General features: G+C 37.6%; 2 protein-coding genes across 2 annotated transcripts in view; both read right to left on the bottom strand.

The window, feature by feature from the left end:
• LOC108548603 (bromodomain-containing protein 4) overlaps positions 1–17,216 on the bottom strand; it is a 36,713-nt gene extending 19,497 nt beyond the window's left edge. Inside the window, exons 1-2 of the mRNA XM_017901631.1 lie at positions 17,130–17,216; positions 3,250–3,507 (exon numbers count right to left, since the gene is read on the bottom strand). Coding sequence (XP_017757120.1) covers positions 3,250–3,507; positions 17,130–17,195 — 324 coding nt within the window. The 5' untranslated portion in view covers positions 17,196–17,216. The remainder of the gene's footprint in view (positions 1–3,249; positions 3,508–17,129) is intronic.
• An 8-nt stretch (positions 17,217–17,224) lies between these two features.
• Positions 17,225–19,958, bottom strand: LOC108548604 (uncharacterized). The gene is made up of 4 exons (XM_017901632.1): positions 19,755–19,958; positions 19,412–19,504; positions 17,594–17,791; positions 17,225–17,524 (listed from the first exon to the last, which is right to left on the bottom strand). Exons 1-4 carry the CDS (start codon positions 19,913–19,915, stop codon positions 17,479–17,481), a joined length of 498 nt encoding a protein of 165 aa, XP_017757121.1. The 5' UTR covers positions 19,916–19,958; the 3' UTR covers positions 17,225–17,478.
• Positions 19,959–22,333: the final 2,375 nt, after the last annotated feature.

The raw sequence follows: 22,333 nt of genomic DNA, 5'->3' as shown, positions 1-22,333 counted from the left end.
CAAAGGATCGAGAGATAAATGGCGAGCTGCGCGGAAAATGAAAGAAAACGCGATGGCGATTAATCATTTAACTGAAACGCTCGTTTCACCTTTCTTCGGGAGAAGGGATGTATTACTTACGGAATGACCCGATATTAGCCATTTGAAAATAATAGAAATGCCCGATCTTAACTTTCAGCTTGATTCTTAGCCCCTATCGATTTCTTTCGTATAGCTTTATTATTGAAAAACTCCTGCACAGCGAAGGAATAACTATTCCGCTTTCTCATTTGACTTTCACTTTCATTTTTAAACATACTTTTACCTGACTTTTGCATCTCCTGTAAATGCACGATTATTCAAGCGCGATACCGATCCTCCGACGAGGTATACCTCGTGTGAAATTTAGAAATCAATCACTGCGAATTTGTATTTTCGAAATGAACGATTCGTACGAACACCAAATGTGGAGAACATGACGAGTCGTATTTTCTGCTTCTTAAGATAAAGCAATTTTAAAATTCAATAATCATTACCGTGCGAAATAATTCAATATTACCAGGCTCGTGTTTCTATTTGACTTCGAGATTAGATGCGCATTTTTATCACACTCTTGGACGGTAGTAAAACCTATTTGCTTCTCTTATGAAACTTCTGTGGATTTATCACCTATTTTTAAAAGGCCTGTTCCTTTCAATCTTTAGATCTCTACTTCCCGATCGTATTGCATTGAAATGTCAATACTAATAGCCATCGAAGTATTAAAATAGATGTATAAAAATGTATAGAATATAAAAAATGGCATATAAGAGCTACTCATTTAGCGAATCGATTAAATCCACGGAACGGAAAAGTATAATAGAAATTTATGTTAAATACAATATAATGCAAGAAATTAAAGGAATGAGTAGAGTGCTTTGACACTGAAATTCGAAAAGATTCAAAAAGTGGAGCTATCCATTTTGTATAAAATATGAAATATATACAGAATAATTCATTCTGTATATACAGTATCATATTATCATATATCAGTAACATATTACGTGACATAAAAGTCAGTAATATATACAGTTGCTCATAAAAGTATTCGAATGCTATACAAATTTTAAGAGAGTACTCTAACTCAAAAATTCTGATTTTAATGGAAGTATACGTGTACATAAAGCATAACGTTGTTACACCTGGTTCAATTTGTTCTATTTCCAGATATTACTTCACGTGGGTGAAATCGTTATTTAAAGTTATAGTCTGGTCTCAATTTTGTGAAATGTAACTATATAACGAGATAAAGAAAAATTTTTGGAATAAAAAATACTTAACTTTTGGTCCTCTGTTACTCTATAATAAAAATTTCCCCAATTGTATGTGACATCCTGTTTAAGAATCTAAGAAATTGTTAAAACTTTAGTCCTTGATTTTACCCCCTCAACGTCATTTTCTGCCAACAAAGGAATGTCTGTATGAGCAACTCTAGCATTAAAATCAGAATTTTGAGTTAGACAATTCTTTTCAAAAATTGTTAAAACTTCAATTCTTGATTTTAGCCCCTCAACGTCATTTTCTGCCAACAAAGAAATGACTGTATGGGCAACTCTTGCATTAAAATCAGAATTTTGAGTTCCAGAATTTTTTTTAAAATTATCGAAACTTTAATAGTGGATTTTACCTCCTTGTCATTTTCTGCCAACAAAGAAATTACTGTATGGGCAACTCTTGCATTAAAATCAGAATTTTGAGTCAGAGAATCCTTTCGAAAAATTATTAAAAATGTAGTTATTGATTTTACCCCCTCAACGTCATTTTCTGCCAACATAGGAATGACTGTACGAGCAATTGTTGCATTAAAATCGGAATTTTAAGTTAGACAATTCTTTTTAAGTACAACGTTCGAATACTTTCGTGACCTACTATATATTACCGATATATAATACATGCAGAGTAACAGATAGGAGACAGTAGAGCAGAAGATAAAAATACGTCTGTATATATTACTATCCACAATAGTATTAAAATATATATATCATCCTCCACAGTCTTCCTCTTCCTCCACAGTGTTCATACAAATTCACATAATCGAGGCACGCCACGAAAGAGAGGCACCAAACGGGAATATATCCGCTTTCCGGAACTCGTCGATTGTTTGACTGAATACTTAAAGCTTCCTCGCATCTCGAGAGTTCGTATTTTCCAAGCATTTTGGCCGTATGAAGCAAATTGATTCCTTTGTTCAGCACCATAGCGTTAATCGTGTTATCGCCGTTCCCGTGGCGTTTCCCTTCCTCGCTTTTCACCATAAACTCAAACGGCTCCGCTCGACTGGAAAGGATCACGATCGATCCGCCATCGATCCTTCACGATCGGCTAAAATTGCGGTGAAAAGTTAGAAATCTCGAAAGCTGGCACCGCCTTGAACGTCGAGCGAAATAGGATACACCAGGCTCTGCCTAGCCGCGTAGAAATTTTACACAGGAAACGCATTTTTAGAGTAAAGAGGGAACGACATACCTACTTTTCTCACTTCCACGTACAAATCGAAGTGTTTGAGTACCATGTTACGTTACCAGAACCGTGTTTAACGTCTTTCTTGCTTTCTTTCCTCGGACGATCCTTTCGTTCCATTTATCGAGCTCCACGCTATTTTACATCCGCAAAGGTTACACTGTTATTAGAGCTAATGGAAGTATTACGAGGAAGCGTGGAGGAATAATGTTGTTTAGAAGGTAAAATGTAACTCGCAACTGCCGTTTCTCTGAGTTTTCTACTTGTTCGCTGGCTTGCTGCGCAATGGGAAATTCCTTTCAATATGGAGCTAGGAATTAAGCGAGGAGAAACGATTTCAGTCAGATCGGTAGATCGTATCTATATATTATATCATGCGAGCACGATCTTTCTGCATTGAAAAGCGTAGGGAAACTTTCTTCCTAGGAAAATCAGTTATTATATCAAAGACGTTAACAAAATAAACGAAAACTTAATTCGTCTCTTTAACTTAACCTATCAAAATTCAAACAATTCTGTAAAAAGTAAAATCCAAGATACAGTGTACAGAAAAATATTTTTAATCATTCTTTGATGACCCTTCTGAAATATGAAACTGCTTTCAAACCTGTTTTTAATTTTCTCCAATAGCATGCAGGAATTACCAGGTGTGAGATAATAATTTTCCCAGAGTCTAGAATACTAAATAAATGTTTCCAAAATAATTTAATATTTTAAGTATAGATGAAAGGAGATTTTGGATCATTTTTGTAACAGTGTTCAAGGACCTACCTGGATGAGAGCTTCCGGCTGTAGGTGTTTGAAGAATCCGGTTTGCTGGTAGGAGACGGAGGATGGTTGCTGTTGCTGCTGCTGCTGCAACCTGAGCTCAGCCTGCATAGCGGCAATGGACTCAGGGGTGCAAGATGCCCGAGCTTGGACCCAGGATGCTGCAAGGATGAAGCTTCCAAGGACCACGCACATAGTCACCAAGGTGACGGCCGCGATTCTTGCGATTTGAACCGCTGTACTCTTTGGCCTGATGTACGCCTGTGATTAAATTAAACAATTTGTAAAATTCTTCTCCAATTTGCATCCTTAGATCTAAGCAACCTTTGTAAATGAAAATAATTTTCAATAAAATCGGAATTCACATCAATGGAACACTATTCGTAGACGTAATACTGGATTAACATGCAATAATACCGAATGATATTTCATTGTTAATTATTATTATTTCTTATTATGCCATTTTCATCGCGAAATAGGAAGAGACAAAAGATATACGGATAACGACTCGAACATGAAACTGTTTCGATATAATAAGTGACAGAATGTACGCTTGTGAATAAATTAAACAATTTGCAAAATTCTCCTCCAATTTTCATCCTTAAATCTAAGCAACCTTTGTAAATGAAAATAATTTTCAATAAAATCGGAATTCACACCAATGGAACGCTATTCGTAGACGTAATATAGGTTTAATATAATACCCATTGTTAATTATTATTACTATTATTTGTTGTTATGACTGCAATCTTGATCTTGAGATAGAAAGAGACGAAAGATATCTGGATAACAGCTAGAACACGAATTTATTTAATTTATTCATAGGCGTACATTCTGTTACATATTGTTTCGAAACATATTCGTGTTCTAGCTGTTATTCAGATATCTTGCAAAATTGTTTATTTTGCAAATCGTTTAATTTATTCATAGGCGTACATTCTGTTACATATTGTTTCGAAACAGTTTGCAAAATTCTCCTTCAATTTTCATTCTTAAATCTAAGCAACCTTTGTAAATGAAAATAATTTTCACGGAAATTGGAATTCACTCCAGTGGAACATTATTCGTAGACGCAATACAGGATTAACATAGAATAATACGGAATGATACCCACTGTTAATTATTATTACTATTATTCGTTATTATGACTGCAATCTTGATCGCGAAGTAGAAAGGGACGAGAGATATCCGGATAACTCGAGCACGACACTGTTTCGATACAATATGTAACAGAAGCAGTGTGCTTCTTGCAATCAGAGCCTAATTATACCCGAGATTTGCTGGCGTTATCCCTGTCGTTTCTATTTTATGTTAATCAAACGCATATGCCTCGAGATTCTATCTCGTTTCTTGCGTTCGGTCGCCATAGTCGAAGAAAGGAATGGTTAAACTTGACTTCCGTGATGATCTCACTGCGTTGAAATAAACCGAGCTGGCATAAATTTAATTACATTCCCACCAAGGTTCTTTAATCGCCTTCTGTCCATTGCCTCTCATTCTTTTGTCCGTTTTCTAATATTCTTCTAGAAATTTTCTCTGTCGAAACATAGTTTCCTACGTGTATTTATTTCGAGTAGGAATACTGCTCGAAGATGCAATTTGTATTACTTGCATCACGAAGTTATTACTAGGATATACATATGTTTTATAAGAATTCATTTAATCCGAAGACAAGCTTTATCATTAATTACATCACACTTACGTGATATAATTATATCGATTCCTGGAAACGAGATATTTATTTCGATATACAGCTTGCGTGCAATGTTATCCGTTTTATCCACTTGTCTGCAGTATTTTTTGTTTTTTGGAGAACGTAATTCACGAAGCAATAAAGGTGAGCCAAGTGATGCAAACGAGGTAATTTGCATCGATACATTGTTTCCGCGTGCGAACATAATTCTTCGCGCTTTTTATCTCATCGAATATTTGCCTGCCTGCTTTATGTAATAAATTACACAGCAAGCGACGGAATTGCGATTACCAATTAATTTTTACGACTGGCAATTGTTCCATACTCGATTCAACGAAACGTTTTCCCCGAAATACCGAATTAAAATTCTAGATTTATCTCCTCTTTAAAAATACATCCTCGAATATCGTTTATCGATATTTCGGACAGTTTTAGCTATGGATTTTAATTAAAAATATCCATTTTACTTTCAACCTGTAACAATATTACCTGTAACAAAACACTAGATCTATTCAGACAATCCCTTTACTCATATAACAGCTACTACATTGCAGATCTCTGTAAACAAATTTACAGATATATATTATCTCGTCTGTATGTATATTTGTATATTTTTATTTTTATTTTCCCATGTTATCATAGTTACTATAGTAATTTTTATATTATTATAATTTATAATAATTTTCTTGTAATTTGTCTCGTGCACCTATACTCGCTATAATAATTTTCTTGTAATCTTTCTAATGGGTTAATCCGGTATGAATAAATAAATAAATAAATATTAATAATGAATCGAATTCTCGATTTATTTCATCCCTTTCTCGTCACATCCAATTATACATTTTATCCTAACTGACTCACACTCGATAAATCACTTTCAAAGGCTGTTCCTAGTTTAACTATACGTTGATACGATCGTACTTAAGCTAAAAAGGAGTCTAATTATACCGAATATACCAAGTGACAGGGATAAAACAAAATGAAGCGTCGACCTGAGCCGACATGGCAGCCTAACGGATCAAAGCCTGCTTCCTTCATCGAGCATCGCTAATTGCGCTAAGCGAATAATTAAAATTCCCGCGATAAGAGGTAATTGCGAGGAACGAATGTAAAATCAACGGTTTCCGAAGAAATTGCGGACTCGTTAATCCGGAGAGAGGCTCGAGAACAGGGAGAAAAACTCGCGATAAACGCGGCGAGCTTCTGCGAACGCGACAGAAGCGTTCCATGGCTAAAGGATTACAGGATAATGGTGGTCGATGGAAAAATATGTGCACGCAGAGTACGATCGCATGAAACTTCATGCTGGCTAGCCAACCGAGTCGAGGTCTTTTGTCGTTTCACGCTCTCCTTTCGCGTGGTCTCGCTTCTAGCCATTCTCGCTTCACGGAATCAAGCTAATCGCGAATCGGGAAAAAGTGAAAAACGGAATTGAAGAATCGTTTCCTCGATACGCCATGGACGTAGAAAAAGATAAGAGGAGCACATCCATTCATTCAATCCTTTCAGAACTTCGTGAACGTTGCCGTGACCAATTCAGTAACACTTAAGAGTAATTTACCATTACTGGGACACACGGTGTAACTGTGATAATGGATTCTCAAGTCACTTACACCGATCTTGCATTAGCGAGGTTTACGACGACAGAGTCGAGATGAAATTCAGAAAATAACGGGTCAACCTTTCAGCCTTTGCGCATTATTACGCGTTGTAATTTCCAATCTACCGTTTAATCCTTTTTGCCTTTAAAAATAGTAATTCGAACACTTTCTGCCATAAGGTCGATGATATTTTTAAAACGGTAAATAAGAAATCGTATGCAAATAAGGAGGTAGAATTATTTTATTTCGATATTCCACGCATTGGTGAGTAATTTTTAATTTTATGTATTAATTAACATCCATTTTTAGAGTCTGATTAAATGACGACTGAGGGTGGCCTCTGTTGTAGTGAAAACTAAATAGTAAAATAAATTCTACATCTTGGCAATGTGGGAGTTATCCCTTCCTCTGCATTTTGTCTTTTGTCTCCCGTTTTCTGGAGCCGTCTTGTGACCCTTGTGGTCACCTAAACAGGTCAGTTCTAACCGTTTAATAAACATCTATGCAGTTTTTCCTCCGTTCCTTTGCGTTATAAACGCTCAGCAGCCTCCCGAGTGCAAAGGATTAATTTTCTGTGCACCGACAAAGGTGAGGAAAAAAGGTGAGGAAAAAATTGAATGAAACTGTCGAACAAATAAACTGTGAGAGACAGTCGTATTATTTTTCTCTTCCAAAGAAAACGAAGAAATAACACAAAAGCGTGTCGCAATCTGAGAGCCGATAGATCGAATACGGAAAATTGTCAAAGTGCGAAAGGTTAACGTTTCTCAACGAGTCCATAAAGAGAATCCCCTATCATCCGTTTTACTCGACAACGGGGCACGAAGATTCTGCTGACAAATCGTGTCTTATTGGCTCGACTGTCCGTACGAAATCGCGCAGATCGGTGTAAGGAAGCCGGGAGAACGACGTGAGATGCAGTTTCTAGCCAGGGGGAAGAAATAAATCCGATAAAGTAAGACTAGGTACTCGATAACTGTACCTTGACACTATTATTTTGCGTCTCGGACTCGTTCCACTGCTTGGGAACCTTGCGAATCGGAAAAATTTGTCGCTCGTGCATCGCCGATCTCCTTTCAGATCCTTCATCTAACTCGTCCATCATCAGACCTGGCTGCTACCATCGATATTACCCTGATGCTGATTACAGCGACTGACATTGGTTTAGAAAATTAATTGCCGATGATTTCATCTGGGTATTGCAACTGGCTCGATAGCTCGTACATTTGTCAGGGAACTATAGTCTCGTAGAGCTAATCGCGAGAATGATTTCTCAAAGATAAATCCTGAAACGGATAACACAGTCCGTTTATCCTCAAAGTGACGAAAGCGAAGTTAAAGTTCACAAGTGGTACACACGAAAGTAAAATAGGCTTAGCACGATGTTTCAAATTTTCCATTTGCCCCAGCGCGATTCCGGAGTATTCTCGACAGGCGGATCGAGAAAACACGCAACTTTCGAGAAGATGATCGGTACAGGTGTATCGGAAAACACAGTGTTGAACACGTTTGAAAGGCACTTTTACCTGTACGGTTCTCATCATCGTTTCGACATCGGTTGCACTAGGCGAATAATCAGGAAGAATCTCGTGCGGCTAACGATAAAACGACGTACCGGTTACCGTAAGGATAAATCACCGTGCACGTCGTCCATCAACATGCGAAGAAATTTACACAGGGTACCGATTAACCACGTATCCCAGAGTTTCGATGACGCGTCGATTTGTCTAGTCTCTAGGCTCGCTGCTGGCCATCATTTTTCCGGAAATTTCTGTCGTTTCGTCATGAATTCCTGTCGTTTCGCCACGAATTTCTATAGTTTCGCCATGATTCGCTATCGTTTTGACATGATTCGCTGTCATTTCGCCATGAAATTCTATCGTTTTACCATGAATTTCTGTCGTTTCGCCGTGAATTTTTATTGCTTCATTATGAATTTCTATCGTTTCGCTACGATTCGTTTGAGTTTCACCGTGAATTTCTATCGTTTGGCCATGAATTTCTATCGTCTCTGCCGAAGAACGAGTGGAGCGTAGAGAAAGAGAAGAAAATGGCGGAGAAAAGTGGTGGATCGGCGACGTGGCAATCGAGATGGCGCCGGACTCTCACGATTAACGCGGATAAACGTCGGAAATGGAAGGAAAATAGTCGGAGTCGGATTTGCGAGAGGCTAGCGAAGATTTTCCCATGGGAAGTGAGGCCGGTTTCAGACGCCTAGCCCGCGATTGCGTGCCACTGCTTTAATTGGTAAATTAATTGAAAAGGGCAAACGCTTGTGACACGGACTGTACTTGTACGTATTCGTAATGACCTCGATGTGGATGGACGACTCTAAGGTGAGAGGCCTCGAGGAGATAGTAGGCCATCCGAGGCTGCCTTTATGCTGCTCGATCTGCCAGACAAAAGTAAACAGGCACTGTTGCCAGGCAAAGTCCAGAGACCAAAGGATTATTATACGTATATATACCGCATGACAAAATTTTTAAACGTGTCCTCCTCGACGTACCATGACTCATTGTTCATTTTACCGGGATACACTGCCGGTCAAAAGTTTCGGCTCGTGTTAGCGATAGATTTAATAGATCCTTGTTTCAGGATAATAAATCCACATAAATATTATCCTATCTATCTTCAATAATTCACTATACCTCGAATTAGGCTAAAATTTCCGATCAAATTCGATGCACTGTTACTACTTCGCGATTATTTAAGGAATATGTTATAGGAAGAATCTGAAAATAATTTGTCTACCTTCTACGAATTATATAGGACAGAACGATGCTAAGATTTTGCTTATTTTGATCATCCAGATGTCGAGATAAGAGTTTTAATGTATAATCGAAATATAATAAATTATATTTTAAGTGAGATTTAAGTGAGTTATGCTTTTTGGTGCTGTTTCATCGAGTATGGAACTGTAAAGGGCTTTAAATTTTTGACTCATAGTGTACACACGCCTACTGACTGCTTTTAAACAGCATTGTAGCGATGCTTCGATGACGCACGATACTTGGAAAGTCAAAAAACAGTTTAGTCTTTTAACGTATCTCGTTATTTTCCATGTTGAACATCCGAGAGACAAACGGAAACACAGTATTGCGATTTCACGCTAAATAATTCACACGCGATGATGGATAATAATTATTGATAAATATTTACTAATAAGTTTCAAACTTCTTTAAACTTTAAAAGATCCAGTCACGATTCTTTACCGTATATATTAACATGTAAATTATTTTCAATGGCTATTATTAATTCAACGAAAACATTGAGAAAGAGAAAAAGATACTGGAATATTCGAAGGCAGAATTTCTGACATCATTCGATGGAGCAAGGTTCAAGAAACCAAGTCGAATAATTCAGTTAGCATAAGTGTACGGGACTTCGTTTTTAGCTCGCGAAGATAACCGTCATGGCTAATTAAAATGGAGGAAGAGTATTAGAAGCACCTGTCGTTCTTCCGCGATCCAAACATTTCGTGTCTTACAATTAGTAAGAGCTTATGGTATGCTCAAAAATTCCGTGACATTTAACGTAATTATTTCGAAGAGCATGAACGGTTGTCGCGATTAAAAATCACAAAATTCTCGGTAATTCTGAAATAAATTTAATATAATAGCTGAATTATCGCGAAGATATCGATTCTATTGCGAATATTATTCTCGACAACCATTTTCGCAAATTATCCTAGCGAATGTATGCATTTGTGAAGCTCTATTTCGCAAAAATGCAGAGGCTAATTAAAAATTGCGGAAGCCTCTTGGAAATAGCTTCTGCTCTTCCGCGAAACGAATATCGAAACACATAGGTATTTACACTTATGTAAGAGACGTCTTGGTGGCGCTAATTCGTGCAAATGCGCCAAGCTGAAGGCAAATACGCAAGACCGATCGTGCTGGGACATTCTACAAACGATCCTTGCCCCGAGTAAACAGGAATTCTAGCGAATCGGACTTTGAAATTAACGAGATCTTCAAAAATTATGAACATTTATTACGAAAATCCGAAAATGTTGAGTCATTAAGTCGTGACATGCGAAGCGTATTTACCAAGCGTTACAAACGAGGATACATCGAATAACACCGTAAAAATCTTACAAAAATTCTGATTTAAAAAATACATTCTAGGAAATACAATTCACTTAGATCCAAGAAAAGTAAAAAATCATAGATTTTTTTATTAACTACGAAAATTCGATAATTTTTAGTCATTAAATTGAAAAATATAAAGCGTACGTATCAAGTATTGCAAATGAGATTACGACAAATAATATAGCAAAATTTGAAGAAAAGGTGGTGATTTGAGAAATACATGTTAAATGAAGAAAATAATTTGACGAGATCTTGAAAAATTGTACGACTTTACCATGGAAATCAGACTGTATGGAGTCATCAAAGCGAGGAGTGCAAAGCACATGCACGAAGTGTTGCAAACAAGGATACGTTGAGTAATGTAAAATTTCTAGAAAAAATACCGATGGATAGAAAAGGTACATGTGTAACGTAAAAGATCACGTTGCATAATATCGCAGGAAATTGAAGTTTCAATTACTTGCTATTTAAATAATAGCAGGATGGTCATATTATGAAATGATTACTATCTACGCCTCGTATGCTCCCAATTTCGTCCCGCAGTCGACTGCAAACGAAGCATTAAAGTCCCCGACCATACTCGATACGCATTCTCTGTGGGTCGGTGTAATTCGATATTCGATTTTCCATAATTTTGACATCGAAATTCTTTTATTACTACTCCAGCCAGAATCATTGAACCACACCAGACACGCGTACACTTCCTTCTTTACGAATATGCAATTGCAAATGTAGCATGCACTTTCTAATGATCGCACGCAAAATCTTGTTTTATCAGAAATGCAGATTCCGCGATTAAATTACAGAAAGTATGAAAAATAAGCGTTTTGAAGAAAATTCTATGGTGCATGCCTAACAGGAAATGCACAATCTCCGTGACAATTTTAATCGTCGTATTTGCAAGTAAGTTACAGTGCATGGAATTTTGATCGTTTCTATGTGAGCTTGGTAGCAATTTCTTGGAAAACGTAATTGTCGCGATGCTCCGGTGCTCGCCTCGATGGACGATATGCAAATGCGATAGTCGTGGACTCCGTTCAACCCGAATACGATTCTGGTCACGCTTCGATTGAAAAAGAAACGCAGTTTAAATCGCTGCAGGTGAAATCTGTCAGTCGGGTACAAATGTTTTCAGTGGCCTTTATTTGCCTCGCGATGAAAACTGCAGTTGGCACCGCTTGGCACGTCGTCTACCGAATACCGTTCTCAAATTTTGTAATCGCACGGATAGCAGCAAAAACGAGGATCGTAAAACACGGAGCAATCGAAAAATGGAACACGTTTAACCGGAAGCCTCTAATCATTTCGAACATTGAAATGAACTATTCCTTATACGCAGGATGTTGATTCCATTTCGCATGCTCTGGTGACCTTGCTTTGGAAATAAAAATACAAGTTTGAAATCCACAAAAATTCAGCGAATGATACAAATGTATAATTTTACAGCGAAGAATGATGATTTCATTTTTCGTGCCCTAGTGACCTTACTTTGGAAATAATTATACAAGTTTGAAGTGGTTAAAAATGTACCAAATGGTACAAATGTATAATTTTACAGCGAAGAATGATGATTTCATTCTTCATGCTCTGGATACCTTATTTTGGAAATAAAAATATAAGTTTGAATTGCTTAAAAATGCACTAAATGATATAAATGTATAATTTTATAGCGAAGAATGCTGATTCCATTTCGTATGCATTAGTGACTTTACTTTGGAAATAAAAATAGAAATTTACAGTGTTTAAAAATTCACCAAATGATAAAAATGTATAATTTTATAGCGAAGAATGATGATTTCATTTTTCGTGCCCTGGTTACCTTACTTTGGAAATAAAAATATAAGTTTGAATTGCTTAAAAATGCAGTAAACGATAAAAATGTATAATTTTATAGCGAAGAATGATGATTCCATTTCGTATGCTTTAGTGATCTTACTTTGGAAATAAAAATATAAGTTTGAATTGCTTAAAAATGCAACGAATGATAAAAATGTATAATTTTATAGCGAAGAATGGTGATTCCATTTCGTATGCTTTAGTGACTTTACTTTGGAAATAAAAATAGAAATTTACAGTGCTTAAAAATTCACCAAATGATAAAAATGTATAATTTTATAGCGAAGAATGGTGATTCCATTTCGTATGCTTTAGTGACTTTACTTTGGAAATAAAAATAGAAATTGACAGTGCTTAAAAATTCACCAAATGATAAAAATGTATAATTTTATATCGAGAAATGATGATTTCATTTTTCGTGCCCTGGTGACCTTACTTTGGAAATAAAAATATAAGTTTGAATTGCTTAAAAATGGAGTAAATGATATAAATGTATAATTTTATAACGAAGAAGAAATTCGTGAAAAAATGTAAGATTCCTTTTCACAAATAAGCATAGGAAAAAATGAAATGCTATCGAAGATCATGAATGGAAGGACACATATTCCGTTCTTTTGCTACGGTACTTAGAGAGGAGTAATTTTCAGTGCAAGTAATTCGAAACAGACATGACATCGTTGAACATTTTGAACATTCGAATCATAACACGTGAGAATAAAGAAACAAAAGGCCGTTTAAACGGTAGCTATGGCAGTTTCTAACAGTGGCCGCGTTCTCGAGTCGGTAGAAAGTTTCCGGTTTTAATGAAATAAAGGAATGAAAAAAAGGAAGAAAAGCGTAGACGAGGTTGAAAATGAAACTACGTCGTGCATGATTTTTCAGAAAGTATAGCGTCACGCTAACGAAACATGAAAGTTAAATTATCTACGAGTGTAATGTAATGTACATCGAATGAAGTCGTACCTGAAAATATAATGGAAATGATACTCATTAAACATACAATCGTAACGTTTTTTAAATAGAAATAGAGAATAAATAAATGATATATCGTGAAGAGTAAAACGAATAATATTTAAATTAAAGAGATAAGTATATTCGAAGTGAAAAATTTCAGTGGAATATTATTTTATGTTCAACAAGTACAACTGTTTGACTGTTTACCAAGTATTTCTCAGAGTCTACGTTTAAAGAAGGTTCTCACGGAGGTTCACTTTTTGCAACACAGGCTAACTGTTTTCTCGAACTATCGTTGAGAAATTACTCGTCAATGACAGTGCATTTATTTACTTGAAACGGATGCACATATGAACGGGCTTCCATGGTAAACATGAATTACGAGGACTGTCATTTACGTCCCTTAAGTATCATCCATTTCTCTGCGATTTCCTAGCGCAACTGTATTTTCCAGTGGATAATTAAACGTCAAATTATTCTCCTTTTATTATCCTCAAACACGTGTTATTTCCAGTGAAACTGAAGAATCTGTTCATATGCCAGCAATACATCCGCACATAACCGTACATTTAATGCTTCGTTAAAGAACAGTATGTAAAAAGAAGTGGACTTTGTTGAACTAACTTTGAACACTTCGACATGTGCAAAATAAATCTACATTATCGATTAAAAATATTCTTCAAAGACGAAATTTAAAAATGACGTGAAATTTGGTCTTCGTTAAGTTAAACTTAACACTCCATAATATTAAAAGTATTCGGAGTCTATTCAAAATAAAGAGTACCAAAACATAATTTAGAAATAATTGAAGAAAAATTGAAGCATCGATTTGCAATAAACATCGGAATGGACTTTGTTAAATTAACTTTAACACTTCGACATGTGCAAAATAAATCTTCGTCATCGATTAAAAATATTTTTCAAAGACGAAATTTAAAAATAAAGCAAAATTTGGTCTTCGTTAAGCTAAACTTAACACTCCATAATATTAATAATATTCGAAGTTTCCTTAAAATAAACAGTGCCGAAACAAAATTTAAAAACGCAGGAAAATTTAGGCATTGATTTGCAAGAAATATCGAAATGAACTTTGATAAACTAACTTTAAACACTTTAATACGTGCAAAATAAATCTTCGTCATGGATTAGAAATATTCTTCAAAGACAAAATTTAAAAATGGGGTGAAATTTAGTCTTCGTTAAGCTAAACTTAACACTCCGTAATATTAAAAATATTCAGAGTCTCCTCAAAATAACGAATACCAAGACACATTGTTTAAAAACAATTTAAGAAAAATTCTGGCATCGATCTACAAGAAACATCAAACGCGAAGCTTCATTGTCGATTTAAAATTTCTTCAAACGCGAGACAATAAAAATCATACACCGATGCTAAAACTCACTGACAATGAGCCTTAAAACAATCCATATTCTCCGATCAATCCACTTATTCCTCGGAGACTTTCATTTTACACCGATAGTTTTAACAATTGCGCCGATTACCGTGAGAGAAAGTTGGCCGCTAATTAAGCGACGAATTCTTTCACTGGTACCCGTTGTTCCAATTCGTGGAAAGATCGATCTCCTCGCTGGAAACACGTTCCGAGTCCGGTTAATCCTTATCCAGTCACAGGATATCGTGCTGGCGGAAATTACGGGGCGGTAAGACTCGAACGGGACAGCCTTGCCTATACGTCTCTTCCGTTTTCGTACGCAACCTTATGATCGATCAAGCAAACAAACGGGCGAGCGCGTGTGGTATCACAGCGATCGAGCTTGGCCAGGAACTTTCACGGAAGTGGCTGTTGCCCCACGGATTTCCGCGCTCTTTTATAAAATGGCCCCGCGCGCAACGCTCGCGATTCGGAATTGTATCGGAGCGGGATTTTTGTCTCGGCATACTTTATCGTTTCCGCTGCCACGACGGAATATCTCCATCTATCCTGTAATTTACAAAACCCGACTGATAAGCAGAACTAATTCCCATAATCGGCCTCTCGCGTTTACGTGCCACAAATTGTTTTACGTTTATCATTCCTTCCCCCAGTTTTTCCGTTATATAATCCCTCGCGTTACAAAGAGAAGATTCATGCGAGCAGGAAAGTCTCGATTGGATTTGGGACGAAATTAACGGTGGGACTACAGACGTGGCGTGTACTTGAACGTAACACGTAGATAACCATAACCGAAGTCGTTTGACGAGAGTAAATAGGTACATACGTATAACCATGTCGGACAAAACGGACTGTATGTTTTCGGTAATGCTAATAGACTGGAAGTCAGAGACTCGATTCTTTTTTATTCCGATGTCAGTCGAAATCTGTTGCAACGAGTAGAATTTTAAGTAGCATACGAATAACACGATTGAACGCTTCTTTCTGACTTTGTACAGTTAACAGAAATCTATTCCCTGACATTTATGGATCCCACGAGTCCACGTTTGCTCGTGACAGTAAAAATTTATTCGTTTGTACATTCCTTTTCCGCCGTGCGAGAAATATGGAAATGAAAAGACAGCTTTTGAGTAATCCCCTAACTGCGAAGTAGGTTTCGTTGCCTGAGGTAGTGGTCGAAATTATTGTCGAAGAAACAGCTCGATGAATAAAATCACGTCATCTTGCGCGAGAATAATGTTAATTTATTCTCATAATCGTGTCCTTGTATACGTTTTTACAATTTTGTCGTGGCAATTCTGTGTCCTCGATGTGCATAACACGCGCGTAAAGCTAATCTGTTCAACGCGTTTTATTATTGTTGCGGATTTTATTGTCGGCCATTTTCGAACGCCATTTACGCTGTGTGTTTAATCGATCGAGAATAAATAGATCGACATTCGATCGAAATCGTACATATACTTTTACGCAAGCTCGTTTTATTCCACCAATTGTGGTCAGCATGACGGTAATTGTATCAACCGCGAAATCTCGTCCAGAGATCGAGATACGATGTATAAATCAACGCTAACGAGACTTACATTATATAACGGAGGAAAGAAAACGGGGAAAAAATGAAAATTGCTAATTACTCGCCATTCTAACCGTCTGAATAATTTCTTTGTTCAGATGTTCTCACTGGGTACCACAAGCGTTTTATCCCGTACCATCTATCAAAATGTTCGTAAGATCGAAGTATAAGACTCGAGTTTTCGAGTATTTTCTAACTGTGTCAATCGTGGATCGAGAAAAGGAAAAATTAATTGGCAATCATCAACAATACTGCCGCCAACGTGATCGTTATCGATACTCGAACAATCCCATGTTTCGTAGTCACGTACCATGTCGAATTGTTTTTAAACAGCAAATTCTACCTGGTACGTTGGTTTCTGGGTAAAATACTCGATTACTTATGGTTATCTTTCAAAATCATAATCGAACACCTAAACGGAACTGAACCGAACGGTGCGACATCTGTAAAAGATGAAGAACCAATACTAACCTAGATCCATTGATTCAACGATGTACGCAACGATTTAGGACTTTATAGATTCTTCTAGAAGAACCTTTACTATTAAATAAATACCGCTAGGTATTGGTAAATAAATCTGAATCTCGATGAGGCGTAGAATACATTGACCAGACAACCTCGATCCAAGGCCTGGTACTCGGGAAGGAAAGAAACTCTTTAACCCGTCGAGCTTCCATGAAAACAGACATTTCCCTGACCCCGCTAACGGGAGTTTCTCATCCGAGAAGAGATCTGAACGCTTACCGGTGGCGGTTCTGTGGAGGAGTAGACCTCGCTGGGCGCGTAATTACTATGAGGCGGATGAGCCATCTTCTCGGACACGACAGCGACGGTTGCTTTTCCCTAAAGCACTGACTGACTGATCGACTCCGACTACGATGGTACCCTTGCTGTATCTCTTGAAAAATCCTCTCTCCCTATTCCCTCGATCGACGAGAACACTCGATGTCGGTCGCTCGGCGAATCGACGAGCAGTGAGCGGCCGGCACCGTCTGACACCGCTAGCTTAGGGTTACCCCCACCAGCAGTTGAAGTTGCTGAACCTTCTGGTACACCTTTCCGATGGGTATGTCTTCTGGTACCAAGGTGTACCTCAGCGTGTTCTCGTTGTCGGACTTTCTAAACAGCGCAGCGTGTACCTGTGGGCGAGACCGAAATGTTTATAACTGTGTGCCAGTGTATAAGCGAGTACGCGTGTGTGTACGAACCTGTACCCCACCATCGAGCCGTTCTCGCGCCGCACGTATCCCCATGTGGGGATCAACGCTCGAGCCCGAGTTTTGCAATGTTTTTCTCGTTCCCTGGCCTCCGCTAGCAGCTCCTCCACTCCCTCCATCGACCCGTTTCGTATTCCGTTTTTCCCCTGCTTTGGCAAAATTGCATCAACGAGACGTACGGACGAACCCCTGAAAGAGAGACAGTACCGCTTTTTGAACGTGCAACTCTCACTGGTGTACTTTTAAAGGACATATGGTTATTCAGCGCGCACGCGTGCCCGCGCATGCGCGCGCCGCATGCGCGAGCTGCATGCGTGCAGGCTCGCTTCGCGGCAGGAGCGGCGTAATTGGAAAGGCACCGACGGTTTTCGGGAAAGGCGATTAAAGCATTTTCTCTTCGCCGAGATGTAAATAGCGGTCGCGTGATAGCAGAATGAATAACGGTGTTATAAATGTGTTGCTGCGGCCTGAAATATATCACGTTTACAAGAAATGTATCACTCGTGAAATAACACGCACTTCGATGCGATTGGTAGGGATTGTTAAATCGTATAAAGGATATCGATGACTATGATAATAGGAATGTAATACTAAAGAAATACGCTACTGTCCGGAAGCTCTGATTTTTTCTCTTTAAGACCTGTTTTAAATGAAAACACGTTTATGAAATATTTAAATTTAAATATTATTTCTACCTCGGAATTGCGAATATCATTGAGAATAGCCCTTACGAGAGTCGTAAATGAAACCTGATAAGACAATGGAAAATATCTTTCATAAAACTCTCGTTAAAAGCACGAAATAGGATATTACGCTATTTCTTGTTTTATTTCCTTCGATACACCGTGAATAATAGAAGCGATAGTATACTTTCAGGCTACAATGTAAATTACGTTATTTGCCAAGATTCTAAATGCGCGATTATTCGTAAAATAATAAGTTTCCCGAGGTTAATAGAACGTCGAGTTGTTTATTAAGCATGGAACGGATCAAACGGGTACCATAATCGACAGAAATTACGCAACAGAAAGCACCTGAATATCTGCGTAACGGCAGTCCTTATAATGTGTACCTTTCCATATTATTTGGCCAAAGAGTTTTATCGTTTCTACCGCAAATACGATACCAAGCGTACAATTACTTTCATTATTTACATCCTTATCATCGTAAACAACATTCTTATAATACACGATTTGAATTCGCATTTATATGTTACATGCTCGTGTGTTACATAAAACGAACATTGTGCCCGATATCGTTAATCTTTGAAAACTGTAATTCTCCGAAAATGAAGAGAAAATTCCTGTTCCTAGTTGTCGAAGCAAAAGTCGAATCGAAACACTTTGTATTTCGCTTTTATATATAACGTGGCGAGATTATCGCGTTCAGCAGCTGGTGAATCGTTATTTAACGCGAAGGAAAGAGAGAAATTATGTAAAGAACCACGTTCGAATAAACGCTCTGTTCATTCACTGGCTCGCGAATCGCAACGCGCCGTGAGCAACTCTGCATAAGCTTGTATTTTCTTTTCTGGAAAATGCGCAGCAGCTATGTACTGACACGCCAGCGTTTCAGAAAGACTAAATCCGCGAATAACAAACAGCCGTCTCGCTCTCGAAAAGAAAGAAAGGAAGAAAGAAAGAGAAACACGTTAATAAGCAACGTCTCGGAATTTACATGACACGTCAGCTGTAAATGATCGACTTGGCTTTCTTGTACCAGTTCCCACCTACTTTTACACTGTACAGCTACTTAATTAATCCCGGATAGCAAAACGATTAATTATCCTCCTTAATTACACCGAATTACCTGTACATTTCACTCCACTCTATTTCGAATCGTACGAGAATGTTAAGCGTTGCATCGATTGTTCCTCGTTCAGCAGCTTCTTTCGTCTCGGGGCTAAAAATTAATTTAAATTGAATTTAATCACAGTACGTAGTTTATATTTTACGTGAATAGAACGAAATAAGGATCTGCGAATAAATCGCCAGAATGAAAGTATCAGTAATTCGAATTAGCATTTCTCGATTAACATGTTAACGACCCGAGTCTTCGACGCTTAGAAAAATGGAGAAAATCAGGAAAGAAACGATTTTTTCGCGTTAAACTTGCTACGACGAAGAAAAGCGTATGGTAGAAGACACGTTACCTGTATGCAGGAAGTGACCGGGCAGAAGAACCGAGGAAGTTCATATTACAGTGTTCGTTAATGGTGGACAGGTACGTATGCGTGACAGTGAATAGAGCGGAGGGCCATCGGGAGAAATGATAGAAGGAAGCGTTGAAAGTCTTTTGTTTATCGACATCCATTTAATACGAGAGCAACGGCCCACTGCTTTCGAAATTTCACGTCGTTAACCCATTCAAACAAGTTTGCAATTTAGCGGGTCGGTATCTACAAGCGTATTTTGTAGCTCTTATCATCTTGCACGTGTTATACCAATTTTCGTCAACTCCTTTTGCTTGCGATCTTCCATCTGTTTACCTGTGAACATTCAGATGCCAATTAGTATATATTCATTAATTTGCATGAGGAATTTTCGTACAATTTATTAATATGAACTAATTACGTATGGAGTAGTAAGCAGTCACTCGTTTGAATCATACTCATCATTATCATACTGTTAGTATTTCTATAAAATTGCAGAGAATACTAATTATTATATTATTAGTATTTCTATAAAATTTCATAGAAATAATAATTCTAAGAACGAATGTATTATCGGTTATACTATTTTCGTATTATTGCATTATTTAAATATTATTCTTGTTTACCCTGACACGTAACGCCATTTTGAATACTGCTCTAAATTACTCGAATAATGTCGACTCCTTGGAAGTTAAATATTTTCCTTTGTTTACCTTCCAATTTGATGCTCGTTCTTATAACCCGACAGGAAAAATTCGCGCTAAAATTCAGTGTCAGTGTTTTAAAAATTTCGCACCGTTAGGCACGTAAACGTTTAAAGAATACCTGTGTCATGGGACACGTAGTAAACTTAGAGTACCCGCGTAATATGAATTTGAAACGCAAACGTAGTGATATCTGTTAACATGGCTATTCCGCTATAAGTTATATGTCGAGCTGGAGATAAACGGTAGTGACATGCGATACTAAATTAAATTATTGTCTAACGTCAAAATTATTTGCACGTCAAAACAACACGCGGCAAGATAAACGCCATTAACGCCAGCAACTTTGTATCTCGAAGCGTAATAATAATATTTTATACAGTTTAGTTATTTTCTTAATGATTTTCTCAACCCTGTATACCATCATGCGACTTCCAAATTGCATACTCATTGAAATTTTATTTATTTAATTTTCTCATTCGGATAATTTATCGATGTTTCATTGTATTGATACCAAACGATCGAAATTTTTATCATTTTTCCCATCATAGAGGAGCAAAAATTTGTTCACAGAGAGTTGGCAAGTCTTTCCAAGAATATATATGTTAAACATCTGTACTCACGGTACATACACATGTATTATGCATTTCGGGCGACATTCATGGCCATATTTATTGTGCAATCTCGTACGACGACGGCTAGGACAAAGAGTAAATTTTTTCCCCGCTCTTTCTCCGCTTTGAAGATCGTTAATCATCCAACACACGAAAATTTACGTGCGCCTCGTTAACATCGTTTTCACGTAAACGGTACTCACGCGGATCATCAGTACACTGTGGACGACAAACGAAACGCATGGTCCTTTGGATTTCTTTCCTTTTTTTTTTTCCTTTTTATCGTCGCGTTTATCTTGTTTCGCAAAGTGAAAACACCTGCTGCACATTTTACACAATCGCCTACCGTTCGTGTTAAAAATAAATAACGCTTTCTTGCGACCTTTTCTCGTTGCTTACGATGAAAAGTTTCAAATCTTTCCAATCTTTTTACGTATCATCCTGCTGTCAATGAAAGAAATGACTGACTTACGGAAGCGAAGGCGCAATGCTGTCCCTCCACATTCCATTATGCAATTGTCAATAAAAAGATGCTCGGCAGCACTTTCGAATTCGCGTTAGAAACAACTGCAGATTTCATACGATGTTTCTTACGTATCCTTTTTTCCCGCAGATGTGTCAGACCGATATTCGACTCGATCCTAGCAGCAAAATCGGCAACTAACTCGATCTAGTTGGTCTGAATTCGCCACGAAAGTTTCTCGATGCAAATATAGAAAGCGAAATAGATAATTGGGCTTTTTGCGTGTCTAGTAACCTCGCGAACACTTACGCGAAGATCAAGATCGAACGTGAGACTGTGGTACGTATAACCACAATCCTAATAAGATTCTTTGCCAATAAATAAAAAAAAAGAAAAGGCCTGAGGAAAAGGAAACGAATAGATGGTGATTTTTAGATAATTTTTCAATTGATAGCACGCGCGCGTTTCCTAAAACAGAAACGAAATAATCGAATATAAGCTGTAAACAAGTAGATCCTTTATACCGCGGCCATTAAAATGCAAATCGACCTCCAGCGAAATAATTATTAATTCCATCACGTTCCCGCTTTTATAACGCTAATAACAAGCGTGCTGGTACAACACTGAACCGAGAAAATTTTCCGTCCAACGTAATTGCCAATTATCCGCTATTTCCCGGAAAACACGAAACGCGCGCGAGAACATCGATCGCGTAGGCGATCGAGAGAAAAACGGCGGGAACCGACGAGGAAATTGTGAACGCGGCCACTGTTGCCACTGTTTCAATACGGCCATTAA

Source organism: Eufriesea mexicana, unplaced genomic scaffold, assembly GCF_001483705.2.
Source record: "Eufriesea mexicana isolate 0111107269 unplaced genomic scaffold, ASM148370v2 scaffold1741, whole genome shotgun sequence".
Classification (NCBI taxonomy): domain Eukaryota; kingdom Metazoa; phylum Arthropoda; class Insecta; order Hymenoptera; family Apidae; genus Eufriesea; species Eufriesea mexicana.
Note: the sequence above shows the minus strand (reverse complement) of the source record. Positions and strands in the feature narration are given on the sequence as shown.

Excerpts from the sequence above, each read along its gene's own strand:
- LOC108548604 (XM_017901632.1), bottom strand. The coding sequence starts at position 19,915 with ATGGATGTCGATAAACAAAAGACTTTCAACGCTTCCTTCTATCATTTC. Across the intron at positions 19,505-19,754 it reads CGGTCACTTCCTGCATACAG|CCCCGAGACGAAAGAAGCTG; the intron begins GTAACGTGTCTT and ends ATTAATTTTTAG. Across the intron at positions 17,792-19,411 it reads GAGTGGAGTGAAATGTACAG|GGGTTCGTCCGTACGTCTCG; the intron begins GTAATTCGGTGT and ends TCTCTCTTTCAG.